This window comes from Simochromis diagramma, unplaced genomic scaffold (genome assembly GCF_900408965.1).
Source record: "Simochromis diagramma unplaced genomic scaffold, fSimDia1.1 OVJJ01000822.1, whole genome shotgun sequence".
Classification (NCBI taxonomy): domain Eukaryota; kingdom Metazoa; phylum Chordata; class Actinopteri; order Cichliformes; family Cichlidae; genus Simochromis; species Simochromis diagramma.
The window spans coordinates 7,520,828-7,544,393 of NW_024387520.1; the positions used below are offsets into that span (position 1 = coordinate 7,520,828).

Genomic DNA, 23,566 nt, shown 5'->3' on the forward strand with positions numbered 1-23,566 from the left:
TGCTACTTTTTACTTTAAAAAAGTAGCAAGAAAAGTGGCCAATAAAGGAAGTACAGTTGCTTCTGAGAGAAATTCAGAACAACAAAGTAAAGAAAGACTGAAGTGCAAAATTAAGATAAGATACCTTTAGTTTCATTGCACTATGTTGGGCCTATACATCAAAATTCAGGTGCACTACCTGAAACGTGCTCAGAATCTGCTATTGAACCACACATGCAACATGCAGCTCACACATACATAATTCTAACAAGCCTATTGCTCCAGTTAGGATAATGAAATAAAAGATGGTGATGAATACAATCTACAAGGTTTCAGTGCTGGAGTAAAAACAGCTCACTAGTATTGTTGTCTGTGCTCAGATGCAAATGAACCTTTAGTTCAGTACTCAAGTAAATGTACTTAGTTACATGTCACCACTGCGGCCCAGCAGACATGCATGACGTGAGAAATCATGTCACTCTTGTTGCTAATAATTCAAGTTTTATTTTTAAATATTAACCTCAAGAAACCATCAGTGGTGCTTACTGTACACTTATATCTCCTGAGAACCTCAGCGTATTATATCGCTCCTTTCTCTCATCATTTCAGACTTAACACAAGCTGTAATTAAACAGCTACACGAGTAAGGAACCAAATCATGCATCCCATTTCAGCATGTAATACCAGCACAAAAAAGTAATTAGTTTTGAACATAGTATGCATGTTATGATTGATTTCAAATGGAAGAACTCCAGAGATGCTCTCAGCTCCGTGCTGTATGTTCGCAGATGATGATGCAATGAAAACAGAAATGCATGGCCTCTGCTCTGTGACCTGTAAATAATTGATAAATCAATTTTCTTGACTAGAACACCAAATAATGAAGCAATGCAATTCTTATCAATTACATTTTCGTCTTAATTGTTGACTTCACTTAGCACAAAGCAGCACAGCGAAACACCATGCCATTTTTCAATTAAAAGGTCCAGATGTTTTTGGAGGCTTCAGTAGACACAGGCAGTTGTGAGAAATGCTTTATCTGCATTGTAATAATCACTAGAACATCAGCTCCAGGCTAAATTTACATACTCATGTTTTATTCCAGCCCTCTTTCTAATGCACCGCTTAATTATACTGAGCGCAGACAATGTCAGACCCCCATAGCCCCAAATTTATTATTGCACCGTGTGAAGCAGCAACCATCAAACCTAGTGTCCCTCATCACAGCACACCACAATTGCTGTGCTCTCTCTCTCTTTCTCCCTCTACGAAATTCCGATCAGGCTTTTGGTTCTCAATTTCATTGCCACCATGTGAATAAAATTAATAGCAACGATTACAAAATTCAAACTGAAATCACACTTTAGACCGCACTTCACACTTCTGCTATTTGTGGATTATCTTCAGTACTTTGTTGCTGTACTTAACACGTAACGTTAAACTGTTTAAAGCGCATCAGGAAAAATGCATTTGGGAGCCAGAGACAGTATTGATGAAAAGGTGCAATGTAAAGGTATTTAATACTGAAGAGACATTAATGTATGCACAATGTCTTTATCATTTCTTTCTGTGAAAACTGTGTTCTGTGAAAAGATTAGATGAGTTTAAAAGTCATATTATACACATGATTCAAGATTCATAATCAGGATATTTAATTACTAGAGAACATAAACATATTCTCTACATACCAGATTTAAAAAAGTATGCTCCATTTCAAGCGCAATTCTGCTACTGAAAGTGTTGTATAATGTCATGTTATGATTACATAGACTGTATATAAAGGATGGACTCACATTCAGAATCACATTTTGAAGCCTCAGTATTAGTGTCTTAGTCACTCCCATATTCATTCATTCAAGCAAGAGAAATTTATTATATTTAGAACAGAGCATGACATGCTAAGCTATCTGGAACTTTGCTAATTTAAAACAAAAAAAAGACTTCATGATGCTTGAGGAGTTAAATATTACATTTAAAATTATTACTTTTGGCTAACGTGTAGGTTACTTTCATTTTAAAGTTTTAAAGTTCTAGCACAAGACTGTTAAACCTTACAGTGGATGACATTTCAGTGTTTTCCAGTATAAAGTAAAGTAGCTACAAACTGTATGAAAACAAAATGCTCATAAAATAAAATGGATTTTCCTAAGAACTCATTCAAAGTCAGCAAATGAATAAAGAACTACACAGATGATAAATAAGCAAACTTACATTCAACTAAAAGTGTAATCGCTGCAGCTGATTTTAAAGTTTCACTGTCGTAATTCATGATCTGGTTCTCATGCAGGGTGGCTTCTCATATTGCGAGGTAAAACAGACATCCTAAGTACACAGCATATAAAAGGAACACTTCTTACAGCAATTCAAGCCGACATCTCTAGTTTGGTAAGGTCACATGTTCCATTACAGTGAGCAGAGAGTGGAATCCCTGCACCCCCTCCATCCTCCTCCCGCCCAACCCGACAACTCAGCCCTGCTGCACACCAATCCCTCTGAGGACAGCCAAGCATGGAAGAAATATTCTTATTTAGATGAGGGCTCTGCAAGGGGCATAGTATGGCATAACAGAAGAAGAATACAATGTACTGTGGCAAGCACTGAGAGTGACTCCAATACAGCCTCTTTTACAGAAGGCAATCAAATCTGGCAGTCATGTGTAAAGATACTTATCTGCCTGGAGAGGATTTCAACACCATATTTCTAGGAGAAATGGAAATCAGTGCTGACAGCAGCTTGTCACTGTTATATATTCAGAATATCTGATCTCAATAGAGAAATTTCCTTGAGAAAAAACAGCGGGGGGTGGGCGGGGGGCTGGGGGATAATGAAGAGATATTTGGTGGTAAAAGGCCAGTCCTACATCCCGAATAAAGTTAAAACAGGAAGCGGGAGAGATTGCACTGTGCTGTAAGTGTTCAGTGTCCTGATGAGGATAGATTTTTCAAGAAAACACGCTGATCCTACCAGCATGCCTTTACACACTTTACATTTCATATCGCCTCGGGCATGTTCTTGCTTTTGTTTAAAGCACTGCTGCACAAATGAGATTTAGCATATTCCCAAATTCATAGACAAATACCTGTCTGCTGTAGCAGTTTCTGAGATACGTTATTGCACGGTACTTTTCTTGATAGGTCTATAAATTTATTGTCTTCTGGGGCCTTGGGAAATATGACAATACATCAGCAAAGAGAGACTTTGACATGGACAAAAGCACTTTACGAGCTGGTATTCCTGCAAATGTGGAATTATCGCCCAGCCACTGAAGAAACTTTACAATTCCAGTGAGCGGCGTTAATCAGATTTTCCCCTCCAGAGCTGTAGTTCATTGTCATTGCTAATGGAGCCTCCTCTGCAGGTTGTTGCTCTTCACTAAATTAGTGTGAAGTCTTATCCCAAAAACATTGACTAATACTGCACTTAATCTTAGAAACTCTCAACTCCTGTGAAAAATCTCATCTGGAATGACACTGATGCATCGGAGCGTTGCCCTGCATTGCATTCATCATGTTCCTGACAAAATTAATCTCGATAGGCTGAAACCAAATTACACCTGAGTTCGCACCAATTGCTCACCACAAACACTGAATAAATATTTATTGATGATATGTGTGATTTCTTCTGCACTAGTGAAGTCGTTTGAGAAAATAAAGATGAAACGAGACAACTTTTGACACAAAATTTTGGCCGTTTGAACAAAGACAAAGAAGAGTGTGCAAGAACTCGGGTTGGCTCTTCAAGGTGGAAAACTTTAGCGATGGTATGATGAAAGGAAACCCATTAAAGCGTCACCGCACTTGGTGTTGGACAGTATGATGACAATAAAACTGCTTTCTTAGTATCTCCAGTGTCGAGTACGTGAATAACGGCATTAGTACGTTTTCCTCTTGTAAGGCTTTGAACGGAATTTCTGTCTACCTATAAACTTTACTCTAGTATTTGCAAAGTAGTAGCTTTACTCTCCAACAATATTCAGCTAACCATTTCGGTAAAAGCTAACATTTTTGTAGCATGCAGCCTTTAGCCAATGTAAATTATTTTCAAGCCATCAGCATTTCTTTTAAATGGCTCTGTAAGCTGTTCAGACCGTCTCTGACTCCTTCTGTATGAGAATGGGGTGAAAAACATGTGTTTAGCCCTGCCAACCAAAAGCATGCACAGCTCCTGTTATTTATCATCCAAATGAACTCATTTTTCACTACTAATTAAAACATGTTGAAATGAGGAGGAACACGGAAGAAGGGAAGCATTTGTTTGAGAACTGCACAGTCATTCATTTAGACATGTATGTTTGGCTTCTGTTTAAAGAATCCAGAGTGATGTACGAACACAGAGCAAGCTGTTGTCACTAATAGCGAAAGGGAATCGTTTGTATTGTTGCCGTGATGCTGCCACAATAAAATGGATTGACGGGTCTTTAAAAAAAGGTCGACCAACCTTTTTTGGCGCCTCTTTTAAAACCCGCTGCTTCTTTAATGCACTCTCCTCTATCAGTTATACAGCAAACCAACAAGAATATTTTTAGCCGATGGGGTTTATGGCTATGTGTTGGTGATTAATTGAATAAAAAGGTGGCGTTTCACAAATCATCCCTTTAATTAGTCGGCGAGCGTCAGTGTGACGACGCTGCCTCTGTCTGAAAACACGGAGACGGGGGTGGGTGTACCAGCCAGAGCTCCAGCAGGGGCCGGGGGCCATTAGGGGGCTTTGGAAAGAGGTGGGGTGCCGAGGAGGCGGAGGGGAGGCAGCACAGCCCCAGGCAGACTCTGCTGTACACCCAGGTGCTGTTGTCAGCTGGAGTCCTGCTCCAGCTGCTCGCCAAAGATTGATTTAATTATTTCCATTCCCTCTGTCCCTGCATTTCTTTAATTCTTTGTCTTCTCTACCTTGTTGCCTTTTGGCTTCTCTCTGAAAACCCAAAGGTCTATTGTGGCCAAAACAATGCGTCGTATATATTCAAATGGCCGTTATTGGATTTCATGCAAATCTGAAGCGTCTTTTAACATTATAAAGCTGCACAAAGAGTGTAAAATTAAATCTACTAGATAACTTGCATTTTCCAAGCCAAATTTTGACACTCGTATCACTTAATCTGCTTCCTTTCATTCGGTTCATTTTCGCACATAATGAGACAGATTTTATAATTACAGATGTACTGCATTGTTACAGCCCATAAGTGCTGAAGGAGATTTTGGCTGTGGTCGCTGACTTTGAGGTCGCACGACTTGTGTTATCAATTCTCAATGATTTAAATTGCTAAAGTTCTTTTTCTCTTATCTGATCTTTTAAAGGGTAATGAAAGGGCCCATCTTTTTACTGAAACCCATCTTCAATCACTGTTAATGTTAACTCCATGTACACATAAGAGGGCTGATAAAGAATCATTAGTCTCGTTAATGGAATCACAGGTCCAATCCCTCCATCCTTTTCTATTGAAAAGCCCTCTTCATTTCAAAGTTGTTCTGCTTTATTAAAGCTCATTACCATTTCTCTTTTAATAAGCACTCTTTAAAGTCATTACCTGCAGTGGAGTTAAAGGCTCAGCTATTAAAAGGTTACTTTAATGTGAATAATGGCCTCCCGATATACTCAAGTTAATTACTATTGGATACTGGTTCTAGTTTAATCTAATGCTTAAACCTTAATGAAAGATATGTCACAGTACAATGAAATGGCAAAAAATTGTTCCCAATCAACACAAGTATTTGTGCTATCTCTGCTCACACAGGCAGTGTCTCTCCATCCTCAGCTTCACGGCAGTCTTCCAATACATCGAACCACAACGTGCACCGTTTTCTCAGAGCACCAATAGTCACATGGTTAGCGCGGTTAATTGCAATTGAAGACAATCTTGTTAACGTTGTCTTCGTTAATCACTTTTTCTAACATTATGCCGGAGTCGGTAACCGCTCTATGGTTTGATTTCTTGTTCAAACACGCAACTTTTGTTTTCAGAAGAAGAAAGGAAAGAAGAAGTAATTGTTATCTCTGTGCTGATACTAGAGATGGCACGATACCACTTTTTTATGTCCGATACCGATACCGATATCATAAATTTGGATATCTGCCGATACCGAAATGAATCCGATATAGTGTTTTTTAATCAACAAAACTGTTTTTTTAAAATATCTTGCTGCATTTTGTATAAGTTCATACTCAAGTTTAAAACAACAACTACACTAAAGCTATTCTGTTATACCTGTATGCAAAAAAAAATATTTCATAGTTCAGCAATACTGATCAATCTAATAAACTTAAACCTACACCATCCTCCCTATTCTGGTATTTTAAAGAGTACTTAGCGTAAATATTAAGCAACCTAACTAATAGGGTTCCAACTCCCAGCAACAACAAAAATAAATAAATAAAAAATAGGGAACCACCCCTCACGCTCCACCTCATGATGCTTAATCGACGTAATCAACCTTAATTTGATGCAGTGTGAAAAAAAATGCACAGAAATCAATTATTTTTCAAGAAATATTAAATAGATTCAACATCTTTCTTCAACAAAATTGCAGACTGCACAGATGGTACCTTCCCAAAGGAAAAAGTACTATAGCTTACTAGGGTATACAGACATATATTAGACTTAATAGTCACTATATACAGTAATTGACTTCTATTCATTTTACATCAAATTAAAACTTTGGGTGTCAGATAATTATTTATTAAAAGCTAGACATTTTAAATGAGAATAAGAAAGAAAAGTATGTCTTTGTGCCCCCTTTTCCCTGTTAATGCCCTATCGGCCCCCCTGGCTAAACTTTGCTAGATTCGCCCCTGCACAGTTACCAGCCGTCAGCTACGTAGAAAAAGATCCTGGTGTAGAAAGTAATATTAAATACATTCTAACAACAGCTGATCAAGCTTAAACGTGCTGCTGTTGTTTATCCACTGGTTTCCTCTTTCTGGTGCAAAGTGGGCCAAAAACAAACAAGAGAGACGGACTCGCGACAGAAAAGCCAATCAGCTGATCATTAAGCAGTTTCATGATTGAAGTAGCAGCAAGAAGAGGCAGTCGCTTGTTAAGCTTAACGCAGGAATGCTTTACAAACATTCAGAGATGGACTTACACACTTGCTTTACTTCTCTCGGGGATAACTTTGTCGGAGATGAAATGCCGGGTTGCTAGCGAAGCTCCAAATGCTATCCAGACCACCGACAGGTCCCGCATGCCACAGCCGCTCTATCACGTGATGCATACTGCTCCGATGTGCTAACGTTCTGAGGTGAGTTACGGCGTGTTGCAAGTTTTGTGAGGTGCTTTCGTGATATTTAATGGATCGGATTACATTTTTTATTTTTCTCCGATATCCGATCCAGTAATTTAGGTCAGTATCGGACCGATACCGATACGTAATATCGGATCGGTCCATCTCTAGCTGATACTGCATAAATTTCAAATCTTGATACCTGCAAATTAAATGTAGATATGCATACACACTGGCGTGTAGCACAGTGCTGATTATTATTTTTTATTTTTGTATATTCAGCTTGTAAAAGCATAAAAAACCTTTCTGAGTCAATAGAAGTCACTGAGTATTTTGGTCACACAGACAGCCTTTCTCTGTTAACTCGCAACACTCTTTAAACATGGAAGGGGGTGGTAGTGCTGCCTGACTTTTAATGACTGGTTTGATTTTCAGCCCAAAACTTTTCTCACACAAATTTCTGTCTCCTGGTAAACAAATTAACATGTGGCTCACTTGGAGCTTGTGTTGCACGAGGCCCCAAATTATTACTCAATGCTAGGCCAACATGAGCCGCCAGAGGTGTTCAGATATTTCCAAGAAAAAGAATGAAAATCCAAAATGAACCCCAATTTTTCATTGCTTAGATTTCGCTATCATCTTAGCCCTGTAACGCGACGCGCTTGACCTCTGTGTTGTCTTCCTTTTTGAGGGCACACAGTTGATAACGACAACTGACCTCTTCAATTTCAAACTGTTTAAAATTCACAAGTGAAAAGCTTTATTGCTGTGATCTCCACAGAACACCAGGAGTAAGGGCTATCATGAACCCTACATTGTAGAGCACTTCATCTTTTCATAGGAGTTAGTGCTGCAGTTTTGGGAGAAATTGAAGTTGAAACGTGAAGCAAAATTGACCAAAACCCAGACAGTCAGGTGTTTCCACTGGACAGGAAAACCATAGCAACTGTCTCCTCTTATGCTCAACAACTGTCCAGTTTTGACTGTTAGAGACTGGGACATAGTTCAGGGCACAATGTTGCAAATAAAGTCTAAATAAAGATGTAAATGTTAGGGTTTGGAAAAAAGTTCATTTTGAATGTGATGTCAGCAAAAACAGCGGCGTTTCCCACTATGCATCATCACCTCGTCTTTCAAAACACCCTGTAACTGTTTGAGGCACCAAGGAGCTTAATTCTTAATTTAGTGGGGCTTCCTTTGTTGTGTTTTACATGGCATCATAGACCACAAAATGTTTTTTTTCTTGCCAGGTCTGATTACAACAGAGCCACGTTGGAATATATGCAGAATGTGATTTGACATCGTCTTGCATAGAAAAGAAAGACTTTTCCTCCAAAGAAAACAAAGTTTGACGTTAATAAAACCTTTATATGTTTTTCCAAATGAATTGTGCCATCAATCCTTCAATGATGAATTCTGTACTAAACATTTTCCATATCATCACAGATGCTGACTTTTGGATTTGGTAACAGCCGAAACGATCCGTCTCCTCTTCAGTCCAAACAATTCGGAATCCACGATTTTCAAAAACAACATCTGGATCCTGCTGTATAATTATTTTTGTTTACATAGAGTGAATCCTGCTCTGAACACTGTGATCAGAGTTTTTATCCAGATGTTTAAATTAGGTATCGTTCTGAAATTGGTTAACTGTTTGATCACAGCCCCTCCCCCTTTTTCCAGCCTCCCTGGAAAGTTTTGTCATCCAGGTCTCACCATCATAAATAAAAATAAACAAATACGGATATAAAAAAGTACAAAGTTAAATGAATGCATTCCACTTTTACTGACTCCAGGTTGTACATCCACACAGTCTACATGTATTTTAAAATGCTTTCCCTCAAAACAAATCACTCAGTTCAATATTATCACAAGAAAACCCAGTAATAGCTGCAATATCACCATTTACAAATTACAAATACTACCACTAATTGCTAAAGAGCAGATTCCCTTAATTTTTAAGGATGATGAGAGAATACATCACTCTAATGCTACATTTGTGTTTTTCCTGTAGTGAAATATGTGTCTTATTCATGCACAGAATTAATGTGCACCAAATGTACCACATTAGCATTTTCCAGTGATATGTTTCTCTCTCTCTTAAGGTCATGCGGCCTTAACGGGAAGCTTAAGTAAGACTCATGTGCGTGTGTGTGACCCATTTCATAAATCCCATCACCTCCTCGGAGAGATAGTGGATACTAAATGTCACAAACCAGTAGGTCATCAAATCCCTTTTCCTCAACAAACAGCATTAAGACAATGATAAGAAGTGAGCAATGACTGCGTTGGAGGGCCTCACTGTGCTAAAATACTCTGATGACAACAAACGCATTCCATCATGTCAACAACAAACGGTGCATTCATGAATAGGTTTGCTGAGATGTGGTGGACAGATGCTGTTATAGTCATTGGTCTCCATGCTTGACAGATTATTTGCAGAACTTCAATGTATCTTTGAAGCCCAGGGGTTGCTTACTGCCAGCCAAACAGAAATGGCACTGTCAGAGAAAGAATGGACAGGCGACTTCCAGCAAAGAAGAGCGAGATGAAAAGATGCAACATTGTTTCTTGATCAAGAGCACGCGGCTTGTGGCTTTTAAGATCAAATATTTCAGCTGAAAATTGGCTGTAGTGCAGGCTGTATGGCGGTGCACTTCATAAATATTGTACTGTATGTTTCACATGAATGCCAAAAAAAAAGAAAAATGGGACACAGTCCCCTGAAGGTGTTTGAAGCAAACTGACAATTAAAAGTGTAATCGTGTGACTTCACAGAAGGCAAAAATAAGGAGTTTTTTTTTCTTTTTATGCTTTTAGCATTTATTAAAATGCCTCCTAATTACACCACCTAGGCAGGCTGCTGTTTTGCTTTTTATTTTCTTTGAGCGCTCTATGCAGGACACTTAAGAGAAAAAAAAAGACAGCTGTTGGTGAGCGCGGTCACATTCACACCACCGCTTGTCAGTAACCCAACATTAATGAACTCACTCTTGAGCTGTTTGGTGCAAGAGGAATATTTTCTATCTGCCATGTTTTTAAGGGACATAAAGGATGACAAATGTTTGTAAAGGAGAAAAACAACTGTCTTAAATACTGACATGTGTGTCAAATTAATTTAATTTGTAAAGCGTGAAAGTAAAATCAAGCTTAGATACCAGGGGTGCATATGAATGTGAAATAGCTGTGAAACAGGCTATTTTAATTGAGCTTTAATTGAAATCAATGGAAGATATTTAACAGTGCAGAATTTGATAGAAACTGTAGGGAAAAATACAATAGTAGCCACTTATTCTGGGATAAAATTGGAGTAAAGAAACTTACCAAAACTAGCCAACGCATTTAACCTTTTACTTATAAATATGCATCATAGAAAGTCAGTGTAGAAAGCAACAAAAAAGTCAATTTTCTACTAAATCATACTGAATCAGTGTGGATCTTAATCTACTAAAATCTTTACTGATGAATGCTGTGTAATTTGTTGAGAACAACAGAATGTAACAAAGTCAACCCTTTGATGTCTGGACTAAAAAAAATCACATTAAAACAAACCAAAGACGTGTTCAAGCCAAGAGTTCCATATCAAACGCTACAGGCCTCAGTTAACATATTAAATGTTAAAGTTCATGACAATACAACTGGAAAAAGACTGAATAAGTGTGGCTTGGTTGGAAGGGTTTTCAGGAAAAAGCCTTTTCTCTCTAAAAAGACCACGACAGCATAACTTGGGTTTGCAAAGTTGCATCAGTGCATCAATAAACCAAAAGATTTCTGGAACAAGTTCCTTTGAACATACAAGACCACAGTGGAGATGTCTGACCATGATGCACAGCACCGTGTTTGGTGAAAACCAGACACAGCATATCAGCACAAACACCTCGTACCAACTGTAAAGCACGGTTGTAGAGAGGGGTAATTATTTCAGCTTGTTTTGCAGCCACAGAACCTGGGCAGGACCTTGTAGTCATAGAGGTGACCGTGAACTTCCCTGTAAACCAAAGTATTCTAGAGCAGCGGTCCCCAACCTTTTTTGCACCATTGACCGGTTTAATGTCAGACTTTATTTTCACGGACCAGCCTTTAAGGTGTCACAGATAAATACAACAAAATAAAATACTACGATCAAGACAAAACTTGTGGTATTTTGTAAATATAATAAAAAACGCAAATTCAGTCTAATTGTGTAACTTTATTAGCAGCGTCCTCCTGAAATGTGCCAACAACACTGAGAGTAACATCCTCCTCTCTGCACCTTAATTCTCTCTGGTCGCTATGGTAACGTGTAAATAGTTCTTTCAAAATAAGAAACACAACTCGGGAAAAGACCCAGGGAAACCGAGATAACGATAAAAACCCTGAAAACCATAAATTTCACATCAGAGCCTCAACTCTCGCAGCCCGGCACCATATGACTCACGGGCCGGTACCAGTATGTGGCCCGGGGTCTAATGGGAAGCTATTTGTCCAGTTTGGTTTAAATTGGCTCATTCAACAGGACAGTGATCCCATGTCTAAACCTCAACCCAAATGATATATTATGGCAGAGCCATAAACAAATGCCAACAAACCTCAATGAAATTAAACAACTCTGCAAGAAGTGTGAGCCAAAATTCCATCACAATAATGTTTTTTTTAAGCTATTTCTGCTAAAGGTCATTCTACAAGCTACTGAATCATGGAGGGTACTCTTAAATTTGGTTAAATAAATAATCACAAAGTGTTTTATGTCATGTATTCTTGTTCATCTGGGTTCCACTCACCTGATTTTAAGACCTAGTAAGCACTAGTTAATTTCTTTTAAATATGTCTTGATATGTTAACTCTAAGACTTCCATTTCAAAAAAACGAATCTCTCGCTGTTTATTTAACTGGGTCATCGGTCATGTTAGCTCAGCATAAGGAAAAAGGCTGCCTATTCAGAACTAAGCAAATATTTTGCCAAAATGTCTAATTTAAACTTTGGACTGGTTTAACATGCATGCAGTTGTGCATTTTGACTCCTTTTCCTGATGCTTCATTACTTTTCATTAATGATAAAACATCTGTGATGTTTGTTTGCACACTACTATTCTTTCATGCACCGGCGAATTTCAATATAATGACTATTTCATAATGATGAGCTGAAAATTACACAATATACTCGTCTCGCTCTCGTTCTTTCAAGTGAGAGAAAAAAAAGAAAGACAGTAACACTGCAACCCCATAAGAGCCTCATAAAAATAATGAAACTCGCCGGTCTCCCTGTTTCTAGCAACACTACATTTGAACTTTATGTTGACAAAGCAACAAAGCCATCACTATCTACAGCTAGAGCTTGCATTATGCTGATGAATGGAGAGCCCTGCCAGATTACTTGATTTGATAAGCAGTACAACCCATCGGTAACATAATACATCACAAATTGTTTTGTCAACAATTTATGATACCATTTATCAAATGACCATCGCAGTGGGCTGAGTTATGGTGTCATAGCTGGCATAATGTCAATACTCAAGCTGAGTTGAGGGCAGTCTGGCCGCAGTGATTTAGACATGCTACACTCTGACCTCTTCTGAGATTTCCTCTTCATTACCAGATAAATTGATGATGAAAGCAGTGAAAAATATAAAATTTTATGTTTTAATCTTTATAATTAGACATAGGATGGAGATAAAGTAGATGAAATGAAGTCCGAAGTTGGTCGTGTGGAGGGCTTCTGCTGTTTTATGAAGAGAAACACAGCCTAGCTTAAATTAAAAATTGACTCTACAATATCAAGAAAACCTGGGCTAAAAAGTGATTAACGTGAACATTAACCAATTTTTATGAGTCATATGATAGAATTTTACATCAGTCCATCATCAAGTTTCTGGTTACTGAGCCAAACAAATGTTACAGTGGCAGAGCTTTCACCCCAGCTTTTTTTTCCACCCCCAAAATTTGAGAAATCCAACAAATTTATCAGAATTTTTTGCAATAAAAGCATTGTAACAAAGGTCTGATGTTGTTCCTCTCCTGAGAATCAATTTGGGCTGTAGCCTGAATGACAATTAAAATGTAAGGCCTTAAAATGCCTGCTGAGCTCAGTCCATGCCTTTGGTATTGACCAGAATATATGGCCTGTGTCCAAGCCACCACTGCTCGCTGGCCAGTCTTAAAGGTTACTGCATCCACTACATGTACCCACATTAACAGGACACTCACCTCTCTGGGTTTATGGTCTGTGTAATAATTTTAAGCAAAGAGAGAAGAGCATTCAGTGGAGACAGTAACAGCGAGAGAGTCGAGGGAGGACAAGTGTACTATGATTGATCGCGCTGAGCAGTATAGCTGTGTATTTCTTACCCCCCCCCCCCCCCCCCCCCCCCCCCGATTAGTGCCTGCTCCTGATCTCTCACATCTGTCTTGACTTTCTCAAGAAACAAATTCCTTAGACTTAAAACTCTTGGGATTAAAACTTTATTGACTGGTTTACTTTTTGGTTTCAGTTATGCACATGAATGAGGCGGACAGAGTGAGGCACTGAGTAGCTGCTGTAGTAGGTGCTGTGTTGTAATGAAGCCTACTTTGTTAGTCTTCATCTGTTTATTTGTCACCCAGATTTTTAAACCTCAAAGAAATGATCTTATTATTAGTAGCAAAATTCTGTCATGTGCCAGAAACATGGTTGAGAGGTATCACGTTTTATTAGTTTAACCTCACATACAGTATTTCCTGTAAACTGTCAACCCATATTTACTATTTACTAGTACTTTTGTATCTGTATTTTCTTTTTGAGACTGTGTTCAGTTTGCTTTCTATTTTTTTATTTTTTTTTTGCATTTGTATTTTTCAAGTTTACTTGAAAGCCTCTACTGGTTTCTTTGCGGAAGAAGATTTTATGTCCAAAACATGTAAGAAGCTTTATTTTTACACTCAACAGTACATAAAGCAATTAAAATCAACTCCTCCTCGATGAGCTTCAACATAAAAGTGCTTCATGAAAATGCAATTAACGAGAGCCACAGTCCTGCATAATGAGTACTTTTAATGTTGGTGCTATAAGTACATTTTGCTGACAATGCTTTGGAAAGCAGGATTTTTAATTTAATTAAGGATGTGAATACTTTCTCCATAAATACTTTTTGATTCTACTTTAGTTTTTCATTGTGTTTATGAGGTATCATGTTGTGTCTGCCTTTCGTGTATTACCCATCCTGGATATTCGCGTGTATTTGTATTGTCGAAGCATGTGTTATATGAATAAAAGTAACCTGACTCTACCCGACTTGCACCTGCATCTGAGGCATAAACGTCAAAATTTTTCATGGCACCGCTTCCTGCAGATTAAACCAATATTCATGCTACTTCTATCCACTCTAACATTTACAAGCACAATGAAGACGAATTGCATGCACAGCAGCGACAAATATCAAGAAATAAATAATATATCCAAACCAGATGAAAGGCTGTTTATAATTGGGTTAGTAATATCCCTGGCACCGTCTGCTCGGTCATTTCCTTCAATCTCCCTGAGCAACAGGGGATCATACAGGCGACACTCAGAACAGGAAGTGTCTCGCCGCTCCGTGACAGGCTGACTTCTTGCATTCTCTCACCTTCTTCAACACCAGTTCAAATACAAGGAAGCCGGGAGAAAAGGCATCTTCACTTGCACAACACCCGGTGATTTCACAAATCTTTTAATGATTTCTGACCCTTTTTGTGGACAGCGAAACTGTGAACTCATGCACCCATAACTTCTCACTTAATCTGTATTACTCTCATCACAACAGAGCAAGCCACTCTATCAGTAAATGCTAATCTCCTAATTAACAAGCTAATTAGGCAATTACAGCTTTGCAGAAGGATGCCTAAATGAAATATGACAACACAGTCACTTTCCACAGCACCTGTGGGTCTTTTCAGATGTCACAATGAGAAGCATGATGACAAAGTGTTGTCTCTGCACTCATAGGTGCTTATTCCTATGCCTCGCTAAGCACATTTGTAAAAATATTGTCATTTTATTTAACCTAATCTGCAGTACTTGTGGAAACAACATGTCAAATTACGTCTAAATTATTTCTCCTCAGATAAACTGACCTGCACTGTTTTCACACCAGCAGCAGTGGTTAGCACAACCCCTCGGTTATGTAAAGATGGTTTTGTCAACTAGTAGACCCACAGTGTCTTACTGTAAGGAGCTGTCACATACGGAAATGAATTATGTTGACATATGGCTGAAAACAACGGCGAATAGGCCTGCTATGCAATGCAATGAAGAATCATGCACTGCAACAGAGGAGAGGAGTCGGAGCCGTACCTTTGAGCCCCTCTTGACAGGTATGCAGTGTGACTTGACAGCTCAGTATTTCAATGATAAATGCAGTAGTCCTGGGACTCCCATTCACTAAACTCAAGAGTGCATTGCTCCCATACTTCAAGGTCAAATGAATGAACAAAACCACACAGACCACTAAAGACAAATTAGATTTTTTTTCTTCTTCACATGTTGAAATTGATTGTGATGTGAACATTTCAAACTTTGGAATTTGGTAGATACACTAATGCAAACTTTTAGCATCAGTGATTTCCTTTAAATTGACCATGTCAGTCGATTTTATTGTGAAACAATTATATATTCATTTATAGGTAATATTTTTTTAACCTATTCTAGCAAGGAAATCAGAAGCTGAAAGGTTATTTTAAGTAATGACTCACCTTATCATGACTTCAAACTAATTTCTTTCAGTAAAAGTTGCTTCCTTTTCACAAGATCGATCCACTCACTGAGTTCTGACTCATGAAGATGAATCATTCGCTAAAACTATTCACTATTTTAATACAGTATTACGTGGACCCCTGACAGCTGCCAGGGAAATATTCAAAAAGGAGCATTTCCTGAAGTAATAAGATGATTCTAATAACAGATAATGCAGTGATGTAAAATATGGTCATGCCACATCATATCCATCTTTACCATCTATATGAGACAGGTGACTTTCACAGGTGTCATCAGAGCTTAAAATGTGTTAGCTATGTGTGACATCACTGTTATAGCACACTGTTTTTAAATATTTGCCATAGAGAAAGTGAAGACCACACACTGGATCACACCAGCGAGATTTCCACAGTCCACAGCCACCCATAGTCAAACCCATAGTCAATCTCTTACTTTATTCCAGTGTCAGTTACACACCTATAAAATTTTGCAACTGCATATTGCAGAGTTGTGACTATCATTTTGACAAAATCTGTCAACAGACACACAGACGAACACCTGGCGAAGCACTAAAAAATGCCTTTGTGGTGGTTTCTGCAACGTTGTCTTGACGGCCACATTTTGTCACAGTGACACACATACACACACACATGTAGACGTACACACAAAGACAGATAGAGCAAGGTTAAAACAACATCAGCTGTTACTAGTAGATATCAAACTTTCATATAAAAGACACTTAATCAGGGAGCTACAAACATATTCAAGCTTAAGAAGAAGGTGGTATTTTGTGAAGCTGCCATAGCCCCCGGCAGTCCCTCTATTGGTCAAACAACACACATCTTTAATTCCTGCCTTCGTTTTGAGCTCAGCATCACATCTGTAAATCTTTGAAGCTTTATACTGTACGACTGCGACACTGCTGTGTTGACGAAATCTGTCCACAGACAGACATACAAACACCTGCCAAAACACTCAGAAGTGCTTTTGTGGTAGTTTCCGCTACAGTAGTTGTCTCCAGGAAAACAGTTTTTCATGATGACGAACTGACAGACTCACAAGTTGAACATAATGCCAACTTTCCATGTCAGAGTAACTTCTGGTGTTCATCAAATTCAGACTTACATTTTCCATAAAATGAATGAGCTCTTTTTTTTTTTTTTTTAAAGTCTCTTTTTCTTTATTTAAAAGGGTCAACACAGTTTAATGAACATCAATACACAAAACATGTATATTTGTCAAATATACATGATATGTTTAAAATGCAAAGATGTCACATTCTAGAGAAACTGCTAGTTTACATCTGTAGACCAGGGAAGGTCAACATAAACCTTTCAAATAAACAAAACCATACACATATATGACAAAAACAAAAGAAATATGCTTTTCTTTTGAAAAAATGTTACAGTATTTTTTCTCTACATTTCAGGTTTCATGAATTAAGCTAATTCCAAATCTGATAAATATCTACACATGCAACATAGTCAAAATTACAGGCAGGTGTTGATTGTATAGAACATCCTGTTTGTATTTTGATGAAATTAACTGTGCAAAAATAATTAAATAAATAGATATTTTAAATGCACATGTTCACTCGGTGTGCTAAAAGGTGCTTATAAAAAAAATCATGCTACATCCTGGTATACTTTGCGTCCACGGTACAAATCAGCAGGCTGGTTGGTCACCAACTACTAGTTTTTATTATTATTATTTTATTTTGAGAAATCATACATAACGTAAAGGAAGAGCGTACTCACAGAGGGGCTCTGCCCAAGTTTGAACCAAGGAGTCTGGCTGTGAGGCAGACGTGCTAACTGCTGAACCACCATGCTGCCTGCCGAAACTCCCACTTCTATTATTGATGGCTGCACATTCACCTTTGCACACAGTTACCAACTGGATATAGCGCTTTACTTCAGAAGTAATAAATAGCATTTTAGGCAGCTTTTCTGTTTTTTTAAAGGTCCGGTGATACACTGGATGGGCCGCTTCAAACTACTTACACGTCATTTATTCAGTGATGTCAGGGTGGAAGAAAAGTGGCTGGTGGAGAACTTAACAACTCACTTGAGCAAACAAGTCCATATATTTAGCAACACGGCCGTGCTTAAATATTGTTTATGTGACTTTGTCACTTCATTGCAGGGTAATCAGAACCAAGCAAAGCCTATCTATCAAAAGTTCACCATTAACGTCTTTGCACAACACAAGCCCTCTTTTGTGGTTTCTTCGTATAAAACTCTGTCCACATCCTTTATTCCTACATGTTATCGCTAAATTCATTTTAACTGAAGGGAAAGCCCCTATTTTCTTTTTTTTTCTGATCTCGATGCTTATAGTAGAGGTGCACTGTATATTTGCTGCCATTCCTCCGGCTCAACAACTTGTCTGCTGCCATAGCAACTGCGAAGGAGCACAGAGCAGCGCCGCCTGCTTGTGCAGTGGATGTCACTCGTAGCAACGACCAATCAGAAGTTCCCATCCTTTTGCAAGAGCTGTGGTGAAGATGGAGGGATGAAGTGGGTGGGCTTTCGGCATCATGCATCTGCCAGCATAGGACGCGGAGCTCGTCAGTCTTCGTCATTCTCGCCCGGGATTGGTCGAGGAGCTTTACTTTCCAATAATATAAACATGTCTACTGCTTGCCTGGCTTGAACCGAGGCTTACAAGGGACTGTGCAGTTCTACATCAAACTGTATAAAAACTCTCATTATGTGTTTGCTTGTATTGCTACAGAGCTAAATCTTTGTTATTGCAAGAGAATATGCACATAGCTGCACGTGCACGCGTGAGGAAACGAGGATACCCTGCTGCCGCTGTTGCAAGAAAGAGAGGGGACTCAGCCGTGCTTTCATCATTATAATCACCATCCTAAGTACTAGCGCTTAACATTTTGTTTTTCGGTGTTCAGGCGAGAAGTGACAAGAATATAGACCCCTCCTCTGCAGGGCGGAGCGTGCATTTTCATTTCGTATTTTGTATTTTTTTTTGTGATTATTTTTTTTCCTGCCCTCTTCCCTGCTCTGACACGTCTGCACTGAGTGAGTGGCATTGGCACACTGTCAATCGCTCACTACTGCTGCCATCAAACAACATAAAACACACACAGGCAGAGGCTGGAGCTCATAAATTTCAGAAGGGCAAGATATTTTTTTGCGCATCGCCTTTATACAGCGTTGTCTCCTAATTAATTTCCTCTCGCCGTTGCTTTTTTTTTCTAAGCAGAAATCTCCCAACTTTTTGTACATTTCATATTTTTTGTAGTCACATTTGGAAACCTTGCTGCAGATTGTGTATTTTTTTAAAATACTGTCAGTTGTCGCGGGGATAATTTCTGCACATTTATAGCTGACACCTGCGAGCCTAAGATTGTTTTTTTTTTATTTGTTTACACGTTTTCACAGCGGATATCTTTTTTTTTTTTTTTTTAATTTTGTTGCCGGTGCTTCATGAGGAGGATTTGGACATTTTCGAAAGGAAATGCGCCGGAATCCCACGAAGAGCGCTAATAAATGAGAGACCACCAAGGACCGTTTCTGTCTCTACCGCCCGTCAAAACCCAGAGAAAAGACTGATTGCTATGAGGATCCGTGCGGGATGTGATGGACCGTCAATTTTGACAAACAAGTTTTAAAGAAGAAGAGAGAAAAATATTCATGCGATTTTCTACAAACACAGCCGAAATCAGCGTTTTGGCACTTTGGACCGCGCGTAAAGCGACGACAACTTGGACTGAAGATTTACGCTAAAAAATAGTATTAATAAAAACTGCTGCATATTTTTTTAACAAAAGACGCGTGTGTGCTGCCTAACCCCGAAGAATCACACAACCGTACATCCTTCCAGTCTGCGGCATATGTTGTAGCCGATTTCGTATATGAGTTTTTCAATTTGTGTGGCTCAGTGCACAGACTCTTTAGCGGCTACTATGGACGATCAAGCCCGGATCATGCAGTCGATCGGCGGTGTCAGTCTGGCTGGCCACTCGGTACAAGGAGGCATGGCACTGCCGCCTCCACATGGACACGATGGGACAGACGGAGACGGAAGAAAACAAGACATTGGTGACATTCTGCATCAAATAATGACCATAACTGATCAAAGTCTGGACGAGGCGCAAGCAAAGTTGGTTGATTTATATGTTTTATTAACTTCGCCACACCAAAAAAAAGAAAAGAAAAAACAAAACAAAACGCCGAACGCATCATTATTGAGATGTGGCCCGTTTAACTTAACTCCCCAATGCACAACAATAGGCTGGAGTGGCTTTAATGATAATCTCACTCTGAGGTGTATTTATTGCCTCGCAAAGCTTTAACACAGTGAAAGTTGCCACTGAGGGAAGCACAGCATTTTAGTTAAACTGTCCTAGTGAGCACGTGTTTTATAAATGTTCATTCCTCTACAAAAGTCTATGTGGTGTTGAAACACAATTAATGCCAGTGGGCTCATGTTATGCAGGGAATTGCCACTGAGACTAATATTTACATTAGGGCTTGGTGTTATTTGGGAAATGCTTTTTAAAAAAATAAAAATACTATGACACAGTATACATTTTAGAAGAAAATGCTAACTTTCTGAAGAAGAGGCTTGGAACATTGGAAGGCATTATTAAAGTGGCAACTAAACTTAAAAGCGTGTCCAACCCTATTAACTGTTTGTGTCAGACATGTGAACTATCAGTGAACTTATTTCAGTATTTTATTTTCTCTTATACTGAAACAGGAAACACGGACTGAACTGTCACAGAATGAAACCAGCACTCTTCAGCGTTCTCTGTGAAATCAAAGAAAAGACAGGTAAGATCTTTGTCTAAAATACTGTAATATCAAACTATAAACTCCATCGTTACAGTGATACATGCAATTGGAGAATCAATAAAAACACACAGGCATTTTTTTTACCTCTCAGTGAGCTGATGACAGCCTGCATCCAGGTTATAGGTGACCTCTGACCGAATGAATCAGTCACTTTTTAAAAATATGTCACCGTACCACGCAGAAACTCCCGTTGTCACGGAACAATAGGCAGAGTCTTCTTCCACTGAAGATGCTCTTTTTTTTTCTTCTGCAAGTGTGCTTTAAAGCACTGGTTTGCTTGGATTTGAACATAAAGTGCGCTCCAGATTTCACACTCACCACCCTGCCAGTGAAGAGGCTGGGGAAGTCCCGTAGCATATGCTCTACATATCCTAGATCACACAGAATCCATGCTGGAAAACCTGACAACGTTTTGCCATCAACTTATAAGAGATTTTTTTATTAGTCAAATCATACGATGGGCTCGCAGAATTAATAATTCGACTGCAGTTGTATGAAAGCCTTCCTGCAAAGGTGGATGGTTAATCTTGAAAAATGCAAACAACACATCTCCTGGAAGCTTAGAGAAAAGGATTGTGAAATAATAATAAAAAAAAATCCTGTTTTTATATATTTATATGAGCATAAACTGTTATTTCTGTTTTTTAGGACTAGGATTGAAAACCTTTAGCATGCACACACACTTCATTCATATATTATTGAGAGTTGTAATTACAAGCGTTCATTTTTCATAGCTTAAACTTTGTGTTTTTTTTTTATTTCAAGTCCAAACCTGTATCCCATGAGATTATTGGTTTTACACCTTATGGTCTATTTTCTTAAATAAGGACGCTGGCTTTTTGATGACAATTTTTTTGCAGACAATGCTTATTGAACAGGTGCTTCAAATACCTACTCTCCTATATGTTAGCTATTTATTTTTCTAGTAATATGTATTTTAAAATGATAAACGAATTTGACTCTACTAGAAAAAAAAAGAGTAAACCTGGTGTTTTGTCAGATTTGTGACCTTTGTGCGGTTTATGAGGAAATTAGCTTGAAGGAGGTCATAAAAGTTTATGAACTTCCTCAACACAGGTGGCATCCACAGGGGAAGGCCGAGGGTCCACAGTCTAGCCGAGCTGCTCTGCTATGTTTGTGAGCCTGTTGATTTCAGGCAATGAAAGAGACGGAGCAATAATAAAAAAAAGAGTAGATGCAGATCAAACACGATGCCAGCTTTGAGGCAGAAGTGTTGCTGCGATTGTAGAATGTGGAGCTCACTGAAAAAAACAAGTATTAGAAGTGATTTTTAGTTTCAGACCCAAACCACTTTCCCACATCAGTTTTACTTGTTTGTTTGTTTGAAGTTATAATGGCTCCTGTTTGAATGTTTAAGCTGTGTGAACTCGAGTCATTCAAGTTAGCATGGAAATTATTTAAAGCAACATCATTTGGTGTGTGCACGTGCACGTTTGATCGAGATCCTGGTAAGAAGTGAGTGTGAAAAAGAGACGAGACAGAGGAGGAGAGTGAGCACAAGCCTGCGTGCGTGCATGTGTGTGTGTATGTGTGCATGGTTAACCTGTGGTTTAGAGTCACAGCCTCCCCCTCTTAGCCATTGACAGAGCTCAGCTGGTCTGGTGGCCTTGTTGACCGGTCTGCTTTTCCAGCTCACAGTAAGCCTTTCACTGGCTCCTACAGCATCATTCACAAGGCTTCCTTGGCCCTTTCATGTCTGTTGAGATGGCACATGGGGCCGCTGTCTTTTAGCCATGGAGCCCACCGCTGCCTGAAAATGGCTTTTAATAATAAATTTGAAAGTGGTCCAAGAATCATCAGTGTAATTACTGCACACATGTATCATGTTATCAGGGCTTATTGCATGGTGTGCAGGTGATTAGTAAGACTAAGGTCTGGCTTTCGTATTATTTTGTGACGAAGATGGCGAGACTCAGTTGCATTTTGAAATGATTGCGTTTTGGAACGGAAAGGTTAAGAAAATGCATTTTCTAGTAATAGCAAGACACTTCAAAGCGTTTTTTTCCAAGGTGTTTGGAAGTTTATGGCACTCTTTTAACTGTTATTGTAGAGCTACGGGCACATTTCTGCATTGCTAATGCCCTCGAAGTATTAATTCACTTTGATATGCTAATTAGAGAGCATTATGCAAGAAATGAGATTAAGTGGCAGCATGAAGTCATTTGCCTGTCACTAAATTGAGTGTTTTAGCAGGAAGGCTTTTTCCTCCAAAATTTCTTGGTTTTGCATTTAGATAAGCTGAATGTGAGATTTGGTTGGCAAGTGTTGTTCTTTGTGCTTTCATGTGTGTGATCTTTTTTTTTCCCTTTAGGTTGATACATAAAAAAAGACAAACAAATCAAAATCTTTCATGTCTCTAACTGTTTTAGGACAAAGGATACATTCACGCTGTACCTTTCCCCCCCCTTAGGCTTCATGAGGAGACAATGAATGCATTGAGTGAAAATTGCCTGCGATTCAGATGAGTTTTGCAGTTATTCCTCTGTGCTGGGTTTGTTTTATCCTGCTGGCTACTCCCTTGTCTTGCTCTCTTGCTTGGAAGAGAGGCTCACAGCAGCAGGAGCAGCGGGAGCGGCAAGAATAACAAAGGTGAAAGATTACCTCCATATGGTATTTCTGACCAGGAAAAGAGAGGTTCTGTAGCAAGACTCCTCTTTGATGTGAGGTTTAATCAATAGAAAGAGATTACAGAAAACTATTACAGGCTAAATCATGGAGTACTACAGAGAGGCTTAGCCCTCTCCACAGCTCTCTCAGCTGCGTGGCGCTTCTTTGGCTGCGTATTGACTTGTTGTTTTCGTGACCTTTGACTCATCAGGTTCAGAAATGGGGGGTCTGGAGAGGTAGGG

The 23,566-nt window shown here is 38.9% G+C and overlaps 1 protein-coding gene across 9 annotated transcripts in view; it reads left to right on the forward strand.

The window, feature by feature from the left end:
* Window positions 1-18,432: 18,432 nt before the first annotated feature.
* Window positions 18,433-23,566, forward strand: part of pbx3b (pre-B-cell leukemia homeobox 3b) — a 56,279-nt gene continuing 51,145 nt past the window's right edge. The window contains exons 1-2 of one of the 9 annotated variants that reach the window (XM_040019394.1): window positions 18,433-20,001; window positions 20,596-20,675. In XM_040019394.1, the coding sequence (XP_039875328.1) occupies window positions 19,754-20,001; window positions 20,596-20,675 (328 nt within the window). In that variant the 5' untranslated portion in view covers window positions 18,433-19,753. The remainder of the gene's footprint in view (window positions 20,002-20,595; window positions 20,676-23,566) is intronic. The other 8 variants (XM_040019397.1, XM_040019402.1, XM_040019396.1 and 5 more) reach the window with 8 other exon arrangements.